At 43.1% G+C, this 18310-nt stretch overlaps 2 protein-coding genes across 2 annotated transcripts; both read left to right on the top strand.

Annotated features, from left to right (window-relative positions):
* Positions 1–280: 280 nt before the first annotated feature.
* LOC123085231 (protein NRT1/ PTR FAMILY 8.3) lies at positions 281–6608 on the top strand. The gene is made up of 5 exons (XM_044506856.1): positions 281–521; positions 3404–3503; positions 3847–4064; positions 4701–5257; positions 5605–6608. Exons 1-5 carry the CDS (start codon positions 456–458, stop codon positions 6425–6427), a joined length of 1764 nt encoding a protein of 587 aa, XP_044362791.1. The 5' UTR covers positions 281–455; the 3' UTR covers positions 6428–6608.
* An 8387-nt stretch (positions 6609–14995) lies between these two features.
* On the top strand, positions 14996–17975 carry LOC123081781 (protein NRT1/ PTR FAMILY 8.3). Its single transcript, XM_044504311.1, has 4 exons — positions 14996–15108; positions 15805–15910; positions 16143–16360; positions 16447–17975. Exons 1-4 carry the CDS (start codon positions 15061–15063, stop codon positions 17800–17802), a joined length of 1728 nt encoding a protein of 575 aa, XP_044360246.1. The 5' UTR covers positions 14996–15060; the 3' UTR covers positions 17803–17975.
* The last annotated feature ends 335 nt before the right edge of the window (positions 17976–18310 follow it).

Genomic DNA, 18310 nt, shown 5'->3' on the forward strand with positions numbered 1-18310 from the left:
GTTTTTTTTGTTTGTTTGAGAATCACGGGTGCCCTGTTAATTCATGTGCAGTGCTCTGTCCCAATTAATTCCTATCTTATACCAAACAAAGGATGAGAGTAAAATTATTAAACCTCGCATGCCTAATTCCTATACAAACTCCCTCGTGCAAACTTCCATTCCCCTACCTAACGGTTACCAAACAAGCTATTACAGAAAAAGAATGCTTTGCAATTACATAAGTTTAAGAGGGCATGGATGCAATATCGCCAATAAAAATGAAGACTAATCACTACTCTGCCGGAGGCAGCGGCAGAGATAAGCTTTGTTGTTTCGCCCTGTCTCTGGCTTCAGTAATTGACTAGAGGTGGCTGTTGCACTAGTCTCCAAATAACCAGGAGTCAACCCACCGTTCATCGAACGTTCAGAGTTTTCTTTGAAGGGGAACAGCCCTCGGAGCTCCCCAAGCCGCATTCATGGGTTCGTCGCTGGGGGGAGAGGAGGAGGAACGGATCCTGCTAGCGCGCGCGACGCCGCCGGAGGTACCCCCGCCTTCTCATCCCCACTCCATGAAATTTCGAATGGTTCTGCTTGTTTGTATTCAAGAATCCCGAGTAGGGTTTGGACTCTTCTCTAATCCCCTTTAGTTTCTTCTTTTGGTTGCGTATTCTTATCGATTGTATTGCTTTAATTGGACGCAATCGCTAGAGAAAGAAGAGAAACATACTTCGATTTGCAGCTCGAGTGGATTGACGTGCTCTTCTTTGATTGATTTGATGTAAAGTCGTAGGGAAGAAATAAAAACGAAGGGGAAATTCTGTAGAGGTGGTGGCTGACAGGCGAGGCCCACATGAGGACGCCTACCCCTTTAGGATTGCGGTATACCCCTTTTTAATCGAATTTATGATACAATATCTCGTAAATTGGAGGCTTGGAGCACGCAATTCTTCAGAGGGGTGCAGAATTATTGACTTGTATAAATGACATAAAATCGAAATTGAATGAATTGTTTTTCCTAAAATTAATGTTTGCTTTTCGGTGTGAACTTCGCTGATGTTGTCTTGCTTGTGAGGTCGGTTCGTTATTTTGACTGGTACCTTCTTTCATTGTTTGGTTGAAAGTGATGGAATGGAATGGGATAAACGTGTTTGACTGGAAGGTTAAGATTGTAAATGGATTACTGTCTTTTCAATGAACTTATCCGTGGAAAGAAACCTCAAATATTGATCAATGGACTATTCCAGATTACTACGCAATAAAATTAGAACACTGTAAAGTTTGGAGTTATATGCATCTAGGGTGAAAAATGAATATCGGATTACTGTTTTATCCAAATGATTGTCAAATTTTGGATGCTATACTGTGTTATCCACAAAAAACACTATAAATTGACAATCGGATGTACACTGTCTCTCTACCCAGTTGTCATATCTGAACTATCGGATCCATTTCCAATCCATTGAAACATGTAATGACTCCCTACTAATTTGTGTTCTTGGAAAACATATTTTTAGTACTACTAGAATTCTAAACTGTAGCTGTAGTAATCTGTACTTGAGTAACAACCAGGAAAAGCCCTGTGAAATGTTCAACTCTAAACTGATCATTCATTTTGGAAAATTATTTACTCCATAACATTTATGAAGTCGAAAATTTGCTCCATGGCTGGAATTTTCTAGATGGATAACACTTTGGTCTGAGCATCTCAGAGTCTTTTTTCCCACTTAGTGCATATTTTTTCTCAAGGATATATGCCTTACATGCTCCTATAAAAAAAATCTGTCCGTATGTTCATGCAAAGTTTTTTTTTTAGCTCTTTGAGAGCCCCTTTGAATTCTGAGAGTCGGAGACTTTGTTGAACTATTTGCTTATTAATAAATGGGCCATATGCATCTTTTGGATGCAGAGACAGGGGGGTAACCTCCTTTTCGAAAAAAAATGCTCCTATAACATCAAGCATGCTGAGAGCTCTTTTTTGCATGTTTGAATCTACATTTATTCTGAACCCACAATCTTTGTCCCTTTTCTGTTTGAGCAACACAAAAGCTTTGCGCATGAATGCACTCATAGATGGAAAAAGTATTTACATGGTTACAACTATCCAGTCACAACAACCACCTGTGCCACAACCTTAAGCGCTAAGCTCCTCCAGTACTGATGCTTGGAGTCTAGTCACTTCTGCTCAGATACACAACATTGCCTCCCATGGTCGAGTGGCACAAGCCGATGAATGCGTCTCCAATGGAAAGAGGGCACGCAGTCGATCAGATCCATGAGAGCACCTTGTTCCACCAGGGTCGGGAGAAGGAACAGTGCAGCAAGTGGTGTCCCATGGAAACTAGGGCCGTCTGCAGAGAAGCCCATGTAGAATCTTGTCAACACGTTTTCCCACCTTTTTGTAGAGTCCTAGCACCATAAGCTAGCAAAGTGCATAGTCATCAACACCGATTTGACCAGGACCAATCACATGCCCGCTTTTCAGTATGGTAGGCGGCCAGCAATCCGATCCACCAGCTGCTTAGAAGGCTCGCTGGGTAATTTGCTAACTGTCACTGGGATCCCTAGGTACTTCACCAGGAAGGTGGTAACATGGCATCCCGTTAGTCTTCTTGTTTATGTTCATGCTGTCCTTGTGAGACTAATCTGGGAAGAAATCTGTCCGTATGGAAATAAGGACAAATTTCCTTCTTATTCTGCGTGTGCTAGTTGTACTTGTAGTACTATTAGTAATCAGGAATTTGATAAGGATCAATAAATATAGTACATGATGATATTTTCTTGATAAGTAAATGTGTCTGAACAACGCATGATGATCATGTGGACACGTGCCAAGGGCATCATCTCATATTGATTCTGAGAAGGATCAGGCATCCTCTGCTGCACTAGTTTTAGGAAGCTTGAAAAAAAAGGGCAACCTGGTGCATGTAGCTCCCGCTTGCGCAGGGTCCAGGGAAGGGTCCGACCACTTTGGGTCTATAGTACGCAGCCTTTCCCTACATTTCTGTAAGAGGCTGTTTCCAGGACTTGAACCCATGACCTCATGGTCACAAGGCAGCAGCTTTACCACTGCGCCAAGGCTCCCCTTCAGTTTTAGGAAGCTTTGCTTTACATAATTGATCACTATGAGAATGGTGGATCACCTTTTCTGCAATTAATTGTACTGATCTATCTTCGATTTATTTTATCTGTGGGGTCAACTATTAATTTTAAATAGCTAGTGAGGCAAATCCTTTGAAAAATGCAATTGTTCACGTTTATCACGCTGTCACAGGCTCACAATCTCTGCCAATGTGTGTGTTCTTTTCGTTTCATGCAACAGTTTTTTCATGCTTCCATTTTCTGCTGACTTGGATTGAGCTATGAAAAGCTTCCACTTGTCAAATAATTTGTAGATCAACCATTAACAAGTTTACTTTATTCACAGAACTTTGATGAATACACAGGCGATGGCTCAGTTGATTTCAGAGGCCACCCTATTTTAAAGCATAATACAGGCAACTGGAGAGCATGCTCATTGATTCTTGGTAATAATTCATCAAGAAATCTCCATGAAGGAACAATGTAATCCTCATGTTTGTTAGGGACAAAATCATAAGATCCTGTGAGACCATCTTTAAGAAAATATATTCTCAGTTGACTTGCAAAATTTTAATCTTGCAATTCATTGAATTGGAAATATTTTCATTAAAGTTTATGTAAGCATTTGTCAGCTTAAGAGAGTATATTTGATGATATTTTTTTCGATAGTTGAGTCTATGTTTCATGATGATCTTTTATCGCTAAACACAAGAAAGAAAAGCCTTTGTACTTGTATGATTGTATGTAATGTTAAATTCACATGACATTTGTTTATTTATTACATGGCAGGAACTGAAGTGTGCGAACGCTTAGCCTACTATGGGATCTCCAAAAGTTTGGTCACTTATCTTTCAACTAGACTGCATGAAGGCAATGTGTCTGCAGCTAGAAACTTCACAACCTGGCAAGGAACTTGTTATCTCACACCACTTATTGGAGCAACCTTAGCAGATTCTTACTGGGGAAAGTATCGGACTATTGCTGTTTTCTCAACTATTTACTTTCTTGTAAGTTTCGACTAACCACATCCAAATGTACCTCAAAATTTCTTACTGGGGGAAAAGAAATCTCTTTCTCATTGGTTCAGTTGAATGGGCTTTGTAATAGTGTTTAGTACTTTGCACATGCTAACTTATTTGGTGCCAAATAACCATGTCATGGTGTTATTTTCGTTGGTATTCTTGATGGATGAAAGGTTAGCCATAGACAGGTTGAATGTGGACATGTAGAGCTTATCTTTTTCTCGAACACCCATATATAGCTTATTTTATTGAACATGCGTATATAACTTATTTCATAACAAAGATTATGGACACTGCATAATAATGAGTTCAGATATATTTTTTAACATGATACATAACTAGCATGTTTCACATATACTCCCTCCATTCCTAAATATAAGTCTTTCTAGAGATTCTAATAGTGGACTACATACGGAGCAAACGAGTGAACCTACACTCTAAACTACGTCTATATACATCCATATGTAGTTCATAGTGAAATCTCTAGAAAGACTTATATTTAGGAACGGAGGGAGTATTTGCAAACTTACTTTTCTTAGTTGTGCATCTGATGTCCCAGTACGTGCTTATTTCTGCTGATATATTGTGCTAATGACTCCTCAATGTGCATTTTGATTGAAGGGGATGTCAGCATTGACGCTTTCAGCATTGGTTCCTTATCTCCAGCCCCCTCAATGTATTGGGTCTTTTTGTCCAAAACCAGCCTTACACCAGTATTTGATATACTTCGTTGGACTATACATGATTGCTTTAGGGGCTGGAGGTATCAAGCCATGTGTTTCGTCCTTCGGTGCAGACCAATTTGATGATACCGATTCAGTTGAGCGAACAAAGAAAGGCGCTTTCTTCAATTGGTTTTATTTCTCCATAAATATCGGTTCATTGATCTCTGGCACTGTTCTTATTTGGGTACAAGAAAAATATGGATATGGTATTGGATTTGCAATCCCTACCTTTTTCATTGCCCTAGCTATCGGAAGCTTTTTTCTAGGCTCAGAGGTATACAGATTTCAGATACCTGGAGGAAGCCCTCTTACAAGAGCATGCCAGGTAGTTGTTGCAGCCATTTACAAGCGAAATGTGGACTTGCCAGTTGATAGTTCTCTTCTCTATGAGTGTCATGGTAAGAGATCAGCTATCGAGGGGAGCCGCAAGCTGGAGCACAGCAGTGAATTCAGGTACTTTTCTTGGTTATCATCAGGAATCATTTGCTGTGTAAGATGCTATTACCTTACCAAATTAATTAGTGGCAAAAACTGTTCAGATGGTGGAGTTCAGAATGCTGTTCTGCAAGAAATAAAAACATATTTGTTGAAGTTTAAGAATTAAATAAAATAGTTTACAATTTAACAAAAAAGTATGCTACTATATTGATCTAACACTCACGTGCTTGCAAAGCTTGTGTCTTGGGACTTCCTGGACACAGCAACCCCTTTTCAGAACCATGACAGGTAAACCTTACACGAGATGTAAGTAGCATAAGATTCGCATACCCACTGACCCGATGCATATTTGCCCTCTACAGTTTCCTTGACAAATCTGCAGTCATTTTGCGGAGTGAATGCGGCGATATTCATAATCCTTGGAGGCTTTGCACTGTCACACAGATTGAAGAGCTCAAAATATTAATGAGGATGTTTCCAATCTGGGCAACGGGCATCGTGTTCTTCACTGTCTGCGCTCAGAATTCATCAATGTTCATAGAGCAAGGGATGGCACTCAACAACCAAGTGGGATCATTCAAGATCCCGCCAGCCACCCTGTCGTCCTTGGACGTAATCAGCATCGTCGTTTGGGTCCCTATTTATGAGAGATTCATCGTGCCGATAGCCAGGAGATTGACTGGTAAGGAGAGGGGCTTCTCGGAGCTCCAGCGCATGGGGATCGGTCTTTTTGTGTCCACCATCGCAGTGGCAGTCGCAGCATTGGTCGAGATCAAGCGCCTGGAGAGCGCAAGATCCGAGGGCCTGGTCCATCAGAAGGTGCCTGTTTCCATGAGCATTCTCTGGCAAGCGCCTCAGTACCTGCTGATCGGTGTCGGCGAGGTGTTCACGTCCATCGGTCAGGCTGAGTTCTTCTACAACCAGTCTCCAGACTCCATGAGAAGCCTGTGCTCGGCTTTTGCCCTTGTCACCGTGTCGCTCGGAAGCTATCTTAGCTCGTTCATACTGACCCTGGTGTCGTATCTTACGACGAGGGGGGAGCAGATGGGGTGGATTCCTGACAACCTGAACGAAGGCCACCTTGACCGCTTCTTCTGGCTCATTGCTGGCCTCAGCTCCCTGAATTTTCTTGCTTTCCTTTATTTTGCACAGCAGTACAAGTGCAAGAAAGCTTCTGTACTTTAATGTTTTCTGCTTTGCCATGTATTGTACAGAAAGTTGCGTGCATATTTCCCTCATGAACAGGCTAACAATGTACAGTCTTCTGTAATGTACGGTCTTGTATCCTTTGATAGTTGGATACATTCGTTACTTGGACAGTGGAATAGTTTACTTTTCCCTCTTGTTAATGAAGCTTATAAAACCATGTAGCTTTAGTTAACACGTCTGATGTCTCGATCATTCCAGTTTGTGACCTCAAGTGTCAGGGATCTGCGTGCTTTCTAGCGGCAGAGTAACTGACCTGGAAAGTGATTGCAAACATGCAATGGTGGGTAGCACCACAGTGTACCCCAGATGTGTGAGTTAATGCATTGCAAAGGGTTTTGAACTAAAACCACGACAAGTATTTTTGAACAGAGGGAGTAATGTTGTATGGTCTGGAGAGCACATGCTTCCCTTATTTTAGAAAACTCAAAACTAAGTCAAAACATTTCAAAAGAATCCAAAAAAGTATGGTGTGTGGGAACTAGAGTGAGTCATGCGTCAGCAATTTATGCGGAAAAATCCATTCGTTAGCAGTCTATGTAAAAAATGAAATAATCTCTTGAAAAGTTTTTTTCTTTTTGTGCTGTCAATTGAACCGAGCATTTAACGAGACTTGAAATACAAAAATGCAAAAAAAGACGAAATCTAAGAAAAACTGATTCACTAATCACCCTTATGTGATTTTTGTTAGATCATTTGATAAATATAAAAATCATTATTTTTTTCTGAAAAGGGTGCACACTTGATGGGTTTCTCATGGAAAGCGCCTACTTCAGAGGAAGTCCTTTTCTTCACGTACCTTCAGATGCTGATCCCGATCTTGGTGAAGTGCTGGCCTGTAGAGATCTTGTGTGTTGTGGAATAGTGATTAGGATTAGCGTGCTACTAGTGGACAGCCATTATGGCGGTCGGGCAGCGCTACGGTCCACCCAGTTACTTTATTTCAGTTCTATCAGTGACTTTTCACTCGTCGCTTTTGATAAGCTTAGGTCACAAGCAAGTGTATCTCCAAGTTAAACTTTCCAAAAGCCTCATCTTCCCAGCTCTAAACCAAAATATTGGGCTGCTTGCTCACCAAAGCCGCCGTCCACCTCAACTTGAGTTCTTCACCATCTTTGCCACCCACAGCAACCCGACAGCTGGCTCCGACTTTTCTACTCCCCCGGTTTGAGGTTTCAAATTATAAGATGTTTTGAATATTTTAATATGAAATACATACCTACTGAAATGAGTGAACAAACATAATAAAACACATCTATATACATATAATTCAGAAAAAAATAAACATCTTATATAATTCAGAACGGAGGGAGTAGTTTCTAGCACACGGTGAAGGAACTCGGGCGACACATTGGCCATGCCGCCTTATCCATGCACAGAAAAAATTCAATGCAGAAGGAATCTCACAAATACTGTACACGGTGCATGTCTATGATACGTGCAGTGCACCGCCGACCATGATCTGCATTCTCGGCTGAAAATAATACGTACAATGTGAGCGGCCTGCAACGGCAGGGAATAAGAACATGCGCGGTCGTGCATCCTTTTTTGCTCAAGTTAGTGGAGCATCGCCATTAGCATGCTAGATGCCCATGCTCACGCCAGTGTCAGCTGGCAGCTGCTTAATTACTCCCAAAGATCTACGGAAGCACTATGTTTTGTTTTCAATAAGCACATGCACGCGTTAGAATTAGACTATAGTCGACTATGATCTGGGTGCTGCTAGTGGACAGAACGATTGGTCTGGACAGCCATTACAGCCATGCAGGTAGCGGTGGAATAGCATTAGTGTCCACCCAGTTGCTTTCTCTGTTTGAATAACTTGTCATTTTTGACCAACTTTGGTTACAAGTGAGTGTAACATTTGTGGGCCTCTGCTAAAAAAAACATTTGTGGGCCTAAAGACCAAAGAGGTCTAGGGTAATAGGCCAAGAAATTAAAAACTCAATGTCTATTGAGCCAATGACTATACAAGATAATTACCGAACGACGGTCACCTTTGGCTCTCTGGTGTTGGTGCATCCTATATGGGGAAAAATAGTAATTCTAAGGGCCTGTTCTGATCTCCTTCAACTCCACAAAACTTCACAAATCCAGCTTCCCTAGCCAGCTTCTCGCTTCATCTGGTGATTCCCGAGCGTTCGGCTTCGTGTGCAGCTTCTCCCATCGCTGCAGCCCAGCTGGGAGGTTGTGGGCCTATTGGGCGCCAGTTTGGGCCGGTTGAAGGCAGCCCAGTATGGGCTAGACATCGAGGGAAGCCGCCCCTGTACCGATTCGATGGAGAGCGAGAGGAGCGTTATGTTTCGTGCGAGCGTACCGGTTCGCTGGCTTGGACTTGGCGGTGGCACTTCGGTTGTAATACTGGCCAACTCCAGCTTTTCGCATCGGTGGAGCTGGGCTGATGCTCCTCCAGGATTTTGCACTGCCATCGGGCTTAACTTCGAGAAGCCAGCTTCTCGTAGCAAAACTGTTCGGGAAAAAATCATCTGTGAAGTTTGTGAAGTGTGGAGTTGGAGGACTTCAGAACAGGCCTTAAGAAAGCCAAAATTATGAAACTTTTTGGGAAATAAGCATGAGAACTTCTGCTGTATTTTTGTATGAAATGTTTCACTAGGGAATGACTTTCCTGGTATTCTGGGTGAAAACAAAATCAACACTATATACAAGTTACTATTCATGTGTTTTGTCGTTGAATTTTTTTTTTGCCTTGAAGTCGACGGGAGTTTTTCTTTGGCGGAACATTTTATACAAGTACAACTGAAGATCAAGTTTGTTTTTAGAAAAAAGTTCCGAAGTTTTCAACCTTTTTATTGAATTACTAGTTTTTCTCCATATAGGGTGAAACTACACCCGAGAGCCAAAGGGTATCTGCAGCTTACCGAAAATATAAGATACAGTACTTACTAGGACAGTGTTTGACAAGAATTACTTAGGAACTTCACTCTAAAACTCTCTCCAAGCTTGTGGCAAAATCGACGGACTCACCGATCTGAAAATGCCTCATGGGGTCAAAAATAACTTTTTTCGCAAAGAGGCTTCTGTGGTAGGAAATGGTCTAACTATTAGGTTCTGAGAAGATACATGGCTAGGGGGCATGCCACTAGCGAGGCAATACCCACACTTGTATCTTATTTTACTCCCTCCGGTTCTTTTTACTCTGCATATTAGGTTTGTCTGAAGTCAATCATATCCAATTTTGACTAAGTTTATATAAAAAATTATAGACATTCACATAACAACACCAATATCATTAGATTCATCTTGGAATATATTTTCATATTATATTTATTAGATATTATAGATGCTAATAATTTTTAATATAAATTTGGTCAAACTTAGCAAAGTTTGACTTTCGGCAAATCCAATGTGCAGAGTAAAAAGGACCGGAGGGAGTACAACAGAAAGAATTTTTTTGTTGCCTCGGGAAATAAACTTGAACTTCTGTTGTATTTTTGTATGAAAAGTTTCACTAGGGAATGACTTTCATGGTATTCTAGGTGAAAACAAAATCAACACTATATACAAGTTACCATTCATGTTTTTTGTCGTTGATTTTTTTCTTGCCCTGAAGTCGAGGGGAGTTTTTCTTTGGCAAAACATTTTATACGACTACAATTGAAGATCAAGTTTGTTTTTTGAAAAAGTTTCCGAATTTTTCGACCTTTTTATTGAATTACTAGTTTTTTCCATATAGGGTGAAACTACACCCGAGAGCCAAAGGATATTTGCAACTTACCAAAAATATAAGATACTTACCAGGACAGTGTTTGACAAGTCATTCTAAAACTCTCTCCAAGCTGGAACGTCGCTTTTGATAAGCTTTGGTCACAAGCAACTGCATCTTATACTTCCCTATGTTAGTGTTAAAAAAGGTCTTAATATATTTTAAGACAGAGGGAGTACTTATCACCTCCAAGTAAAACTTTCCAAAAGCCTAATCTTCCCAGCTCAAAACCTTTATTGTGCTGCTTGCTCACCAAAGCCACCATCCACGTCAACTTCAGTTCTTCACCATCTTGCCACCCACAACAACGCGACAGCTCCGACTTCTCTAGTTTCTATCACACGGTGAACGAACTCAGAAGTCACACCGTCCAATCCACGCCGACCAATTGGCACTGAAGCCCATCCCACCTTCCAACTTGGCTCATCATCATCGTCGTTGCCACAAGAGCCGGGCCAAAACCATTGTTTTGACCTTGTCAGAATTTTTTAGCACAAAGTGACCTCTCTTGAAAATTTTAGTACGATCTGATCATTTTTCTACATTGCCATGGCTTACGAAGTTTCTGGCCCATTTAGACGCCAAACCACCGGGCGTTTCTAACCTGGTCGAGTAGCAGTTGAGTTCCTTTGTGGCATAGAAGATACACCATTCACTATGGCGTTGCTAGAAAAACCATTACATGTGGCGTTGCTGCCCCAATGAGAAACACCACTGCTTGTAGCGTTTCTAGCAAAGTCTGCCCGTGGCCACTCATCTATTAAAGTAAGAACGTCCAATGGTTTTATCTAAATGGACCAGAAACGTCACAAGACATGGCGTTACCAAAAGGTCAGATCGTGCTAAAAATTATGAAAAGGTTCAAATCATGCTAAAAAATCCTGACATGGTCAAAATACTAGTGATTTTGGCCAGAGCCGCCGCGCTAAGGCTGATTGTAATGGGGAGTATCATATACTAGTATCATGCATATGATACCAGTGTATGATACTACCTCCCTAATGCATAATATCATATATTAGTATTATGTAGTACTCTATTTATTGTCATGCATGAGGCTGGTCATAGTGGGGAGTAACTTAGACTAGTGCCATATGCATGACACTAGTCTAAGTTACTACCTTCATAGTGCAAAGTAATATAGTACTCCCTCCGTTTTTATTTACTCTGCATATTAGAGTTGACTGAAGTCAAACTTCGTAAAGTTTGACCAAGTTTATAGAAAAAAATATTAACATTTATCTTAACTAATCTACATGATGTGAAAGAACGTTCAATAATAAATCTAATAGTACTGATTTGTTATTGTATATATTAATATTTTTGTTTATAAACCTGGTCAAAGTTTATAAAGCTTGACTTTGACCAAAACTAATATGCGGACTAAATAAAAATGGAGGGAGTACTAGTGTCATATGTGGCTTCATTTAATAGCTTGTAGACTCATGTTGTCTTGAAAAGCGCTATGTTACAGTAACATATTATGTTACTACTTCTCATTAACTACTTGCCACATAAGCAAAAAAATCTCGAGGTGTGCTATGTTACTACCTAAGTTACTCTCACTATGACTAGCCTGACACAAAGTAGCATATCATTTATTATGATACATTATCATGATATGATACTACACCCTCTCTTTCTTCATTTAATGTTATGACACCTCATCAAAATTGTCTAGTTAGCATGCATGATACTAGCTATGATACTACCATTACAACCAGCCTAACCGATGTTGCCTCCTGCTCTAGAAGGCTTGTCGTCAAATCCATGCACAGGAAAATTCAATGCAGAAGGAATCTCACAAATGCACGGTGCATGCCCATGATACTGCACGACCGAGCATGATCTGCATTCTCGGCTGAAAATAATAAATGTGTGCGGCCTGCAACAGCAGGGAATAAAAAACATGCGCGGTCGTGCGTCCTTTTCGCTCAAGATGCACTCTCAGGCCAATTTCAGCTGGCAGACGCTTAATTACTCCCAAAGATCTACGGAAGCACTATGTTTTGTTTTCAATAAGCACATGCACGCGTTAGCTTAGAATTATAAGTAGTCGTCTAGGATCTGGGTGCTGCTAGCTAGTGGACAACGATTGGTCTGGACAGCCATTACAGCTCTGCAGGTAACGGTGGGACAGCACTAGTGTCCACCCAGTTGCTTTCTCTGTTTCGAATAACTTGTCATTTTTGACCAACTTTGGTTACAAGTGAGTGTAACATTTGTCGTCCTAAAAACCAAGAAGGTCTAGGGTAAAAGGCCCGGAGATTAGAAACTAAATGTCTACCAAGCAAATGGATGTATAATTAAAATACTTATCGAGGACGGAGTTTGACAAGAAGTACTTAGGACCTTCGTTCTAAAATTAGAATCAACCACTCGCCTTTCTGAAAATGCCTCATGGGGTTACAAGACAACGTCGGAGTGGCTTCGTTGGTTCAAACATTTTCATGGAGTGCGTTCAGTTCGTGTTGTCGTCGCCATGTTGGTTAAGGTGGCATGTGCCTCGGACGTAGAACAACTAAGTTTCACAAAACCTTACTATTGGTGAGATGTAAAATATGTGGACCATCCTAGATAAGCAGATCTTTTAGAACTGTGTACATGTCAACCCTAAAAGGGTATTTGATAAAGAACACATTTTTTAAGTCAAAAATATATATACAAAAGCATGCATGTAGAGAATGAATGCAAGTAAACTTAAGCATGACCTTCTGCGTTCTGTGCAAAGAGTCACAAAACTATCAAGGAACAATATAAGTTAAGAGTTACTTGCTACAAAATTAGCCAACCAGTCATATTTAAGTTTCAAAATTTATGTGCACATACTTGTATCCAGTTTCTACAAGCATGTTTTTTTTATAAAAATAACTTGGAAAGTGCTTAAAAAAACTTTCCTATAGGATGTTATTTGCATAGGCTTGTTTGCAAGTTAGGTGATCGGACGAGACTTGCCTGCTCCCTCCTCATGCTCTCATCCGTGCTCCCGTCTACGTGGCTTGATTTGATTGGAACAAAATAAGACCCGGGCCCACCCCGTTAAAATTAGGGGGAGGGGGATGATTAGATTAGTCAGGAAAAAGAAAAAAAACAGCCGTAGGATAAAGTGGGAGCATGGATGGGAGCATGAGGAGGGAGTAGGCAAGCCTAGGTGATCACGTGTACCCGGGACTAGATGAGCACTTTCTCATCCTAGAGATGAAAAGAGGCTCTGTTTTTTAGATAAATGGGAAGGAGATCAATCAACATGCAGAAAAATTAGCAAAAGGAATCTCATAATATTTTGTTTTGAGCTAGAAATCTCATAAATATACTTAGGATGTGTCTAGGGCACATCTAGATGTGCTATAGTTATTGCACATCTAAATGAGTGAATCAAGCATAAAAAGAAAAAGAAAAAAGAAAAAGAAAATATCCACACGAATCTTAATGTAAGATCAATGACATAGGATTTAGATGTGCAATACTTATACACATCTAGATATGCTTTAGCAAAACTGATATACTTATGGTCTATAATCTTTTGGATGGAAAGAGGAGACGATCCCAACTTGGTGCAACAAAATTAGGGAGAGGCTAGGTGCGCTTCGGTTGTTGAGCCAATATGTACCTTGTCGCCCCACAGATCTTGCCTCTGCATGCACTTGGTTGTCCGACCTTGTGCCCGAGCGAGAATTGACAGCCCCGGTACGACAAATTTCACAAGAAATCAGTTATATTCGTCTAAATTGTCATGTATCCGTATTTTTGTCAACTATATTCGTCTGAATATGAGCGGGTAGGTGTTTTGGAAACTAAAATGGTCTACCCTTGGCTATATGTGCTACATGTTTGGAACTGCCTCTAAGGGTTAAAGTCATCAGGTTGGGTTAGTGGGGTAAGGCATGAGGAGGGAGACTCGGATCGTGCACTCGCTATCCCTACCTATGCTCAATTCGGTGTGTCCGGTCGTGCAATGTCGGGGGTTTACCCTTTGGTTATACAGGATCTACTACGTGTTTGGAATTTCCTCTACAGGTTAAGGTTGCCAGACTGAGTTTAGTCGGAGTAAGGCAGGAGAAGGGAAACTAGAATCGTGTATACGGTGTCCCTCCCTATGACCCTTCCCATATGCCCGGCCGTGCAATGCTGGATGGTAGGGGCGTCATCATCTTTTTAGACAGTCGTTATCGTTCAGAAGTTATTGGATCTGTTCCCGTCTCCTCGGCTCATAAGTGCTCTCTGGTTGGATTTGGTGATATCGACTCAGTCTGTGGCAGTACAGACGCAAACGCTCATATATATGCGCGTATACATTCATTCCTATGAACATACACATGCACACCTCATCTCTATGAGTACCTTCGAGAGACTGAGCCGGCATATCATCTTGAGATTTTACGAAGGCATCATAGGCGCTTCGTAGTCAACGAAAACGTCTCCTTCAACTAAACGCTTCTGAACTAAATTCAGGAATAAAGACGAGCATCAAGACTTGAACCCCCGATGAGCTGAGGATACCACTGTCCTCTTTCTGACCGTCCAATCACAGTTGGTTCGCGGTTAAAGAACAAAGCTGTATATGCACGCAGAAGATGTAAGCCGCCGTTGCTTTGGAAAGCCGGTGACATTGTTATATTGTTTCGTACCCGTAACGTTGTTGTATGATGACGCACAGTGGAATGTGGAATCAAAGTGGGTCACCCCTCTAGAGATAGAGATGGATGGAATTTAATGTCCACCTTTCGATCGTGAGCGCTCATACTTCCAAAGTGCGGCATGTATGCTGGTATTAAACTAATGCCTTTCTAGTTTATATACTGTAGAAATTTGACCTTGCGCAGATTTGTACTACGTGAGATCCATATATATTGAGGCGCCGTACCGCTGTGTTCAGCTTTGTACCACCATGGCGTCTCTCAAGGAAAACTTGCAGCTGGAGGAACCACTTCTTGAGGTCAGTTTCTCTGCCACTTCTTCCACATTCATCTCTGGCAGTAGCTTGATTTTCCAAAGCAAATATTCGTTCTTATGTGCTTCGGCGTCCCTCGAAGTATGAATGTACTCCCTCCGTTCCATAATATAACAGCGTTTTTGACACTTGTATTATGGGACGGAGGGAGTATATCTTTCTTGAGAAATTTGGAGAGAATTAGCTCGTTTTGCTGCCCAAACCAGCATTTGCTGGGTTGGATGTCATATGGATCCTTGGACACTGAAATACTGGAAACAAATGGATCTGTTTTCCTTTAACCGTCGCAGATTAGCGCATTATGACCTGCATATTGCTGTGCTGAGATGTGCAAAATGCTGGCTGTTACATACATGCATGATGCAATACTGTTTTTTCTCATAATATTGTCCCTGAAAAAGGATGGTCTGCTTGGCAGCATCAGTAAACAGCAAAAATCATTAGCAATTAACTTGGCGCCAGTTTCTGTCTTCTACCCACTTTCTGATCCGGCCTCTGTTTTCCTATCGTGTACTCCATATACAGTTACTTCATGCATTTGCAGAAAGATAGTACTCCCTCCGTAAACTAATATAAGAGCATTTAGATCACTATTTTAGTGATCTAAACACTCTTATATTAGTTTACAGAGGAAGTACATACTAGTACTTCTACTAAGAGTATCAGGCTTGTCTTATACAGGATTCTGCGGTACACAGAGGGGACCGTGTTGTTGACATCAAAGGAACAACAACTCCTATAACCAAGCACCGTACCGGCAGTTGGAAAGCATGCAAGTTCATCTTAGGTAAAACGGAGACCATCAAGTTTTCATGCAGATTTGGTAGAAAAACATCAAGGGTACTTCATTTCAGTTCAGTTTGTCCATTTTTTGTGCTCAGAGTGCACAGATGCATGGCTTTTTCCCATGAACATTAGTACTGTTGTCTCTCTGTGCTGCCCATTAATTACTTTGAAGTTTGCTTGAGAAATACTACTACCAACTAGTAGATCTGAGTTCCGGCTTGCACTGCGTGCAGTGACTGAATGCTTCGAGGAGCTAGCGTACTACGGGATCCAGTTCAACCTGGTAACTTTCCTCAAGACGATCCTGCAGGAGAGCAATGTGTCGGCGGCGAGGAACTACACCAACTGGCAGGGCACTTGCTACATCGCCCCCCTCGTCGGAGCGATCGTCGCCGACTCCTACCTCGGCAGATACCTCACCACGCTGGCCTTCTTCGCAGTTTACCTAATTGTAAGCACACGCAAAGCTTTGATCCATTCGATCCCATGCATACCTCAAATGGAGCTAGTTTCTTAACAATTCAAGCGCGACACCAGGGAATGGCTGCGATGTCAGTTTCGGCGTCGTTCCCGGCGGCGTGCGCCGGGCTCGACTGCCCGCAGGACGCTGGCTCGTCGCCCTCGTCCCAGTCCGCCGTGTTCTTCCTCGGGCTGTACATGATGGCCATCGGGGCCGGCGGCATCAAGCCCTGCGTCTCCTCCTTCGGCGCCGACCAGTTCGACGACGGCGTCCCGGCGGAGAGGCTGAAAAAGAACTCCTTCTTCAACTGGTTCTTCTTCTCCATCTACATCGGCAGCTTCGTCTCCGGCGCCGTCGTCGTGTGGGTGCAGGACCACTGCGGGTGGGTCGTCGGCCTCTGGATCCCCACCCTGTTCATCGCGCTGGCCATCGCGAGCTTCTTGCTGGGCTCCGGCTCGTACAGGGTGCAGAAGCCTCTGGGAAGCCCGCTGGCAAGAGTTTCCCAGGTCGTCGTCGCGGCCGTGCGGAAACGGAACGTGGGTTTGCCGCGTGATGCTTCTCTCCTCCACGAGCTACCGGAGGTTGAATCAATGGCGGAGTCCGACGGTACCAAGAAATTGCAGCATACACCAGTGCTCAGTTTCCTGGACAAGGCTGCGGTGGTCTCTTCGGCCGAGGAGCTTTACTCGGATCCATGGAGGCTTTGCACCGTCACGCAAGTTGAGGAGCTCAAGATCGTGATCGGCATGCTCCCAATCTGGGCCACCGGCATCGTCTACTTCTCCGTGCTCGCGCAGTTCTCCTCGACGTTCCTGGAGCAAGGGAGGATGATGGACACGGCGGTGGGCACCTTCTCCATCCCTCCGGCGTCCCTAGCCTCCTTCGACGCCGTCAGCGTCATCCTCTTCGTGCCCGTCTACGACAGGGTGCTCATCCCGGCGGCGCGGAGGTTCACCGGCAACGAGCGGGGGTTCTCGGAGCTGCAGCGGTTCGGCGTCGGCCTATTCCTCTCCGTGCTGGTCATGGCGGCCGCGGCGGCGGTCGAGGCGCGGCGGCTGGCGCTGGACCGGGCGGCGGCGGCGCCGATGTGCATCCTGTGGCAGGTGCCGCAGTACCTCCTGGTGGGCGCGAGCGTGGTGTTCGCGTGCGTGGGGCAGTCGGAGTTCTTCTACAACGAGGCGCCGGAGTCGATGCGGAGCCTCTGCTCCGCGCTGGGGCTCCTCACGGTGTCGCTGGGGAGCTACCTGAGCTCGCTCGTGGTGACCGTCGTGTCCGGCGTCACGACGAGGGGCGGCGGGCCCGGGTGGATACCGGATGACCTCAACGAGGGCCACCTCGACCGCTTCTTCTGGCTCATCGCCGCGCTTAGCGCGCTCAATCTCGCGGCTTTCGTCTGGTGTGCCAAGAGATACAAGTGCAAGAATGTCTCTTGATCGTAGAAATGCTCTAGATTTTTCATTTTTTGGTGTCCTGCAGTCTGCACACGCATGTCCATTCCTAAATATGGGATGATTGATTTTTGAGCGAAGTGGTCCTTAAACTATTCTAGAGGTGTCACGTAGGTCCTTGAATTATGAAAATCGTCATTCAGGTCTTCAAAGTGCAATATGTGTGTTATTCTAGTCCTTAAACTATTTCAAAAGTGTCACGTATGTCCTTAAACTATTTCAAAGATGTCACATATATACACAATTACTACACTTTAAGGATTTTCAAAGACCTGGATGACACTTTTTATAGTTTGAGGACCTACGTGACACCATCAAAATAGTTGAAGGACCTAGAATGCACTTCACTCTTGCTTTTCGTTAATTCCTGTCAGGACCCCGATTCCAAGTTACATCGATCTAGCCGGTAACACTTCATATCACATTGCGGCCTCATGCATGGTATCCCCACGGCTGTCGCCTTACCATAGCCCGGGACCGTTTGCGCCTTTTG

The sequence above is a fragment of the Triticum aestivum genome, chromosome 4A (genome assembly GCF_018294505.1).
Source record: "Triticum aestivum cultivar Chinese Spring chromosome 4A, IWGSC CS RefSeq v2.1, whole genome shotgun sequence".
NCBI lineage: Eukaryota > Viridiplantae > Streptophyta > Magnoliopsida > Poales > Poaceae > Triticum > Triticum aestivum.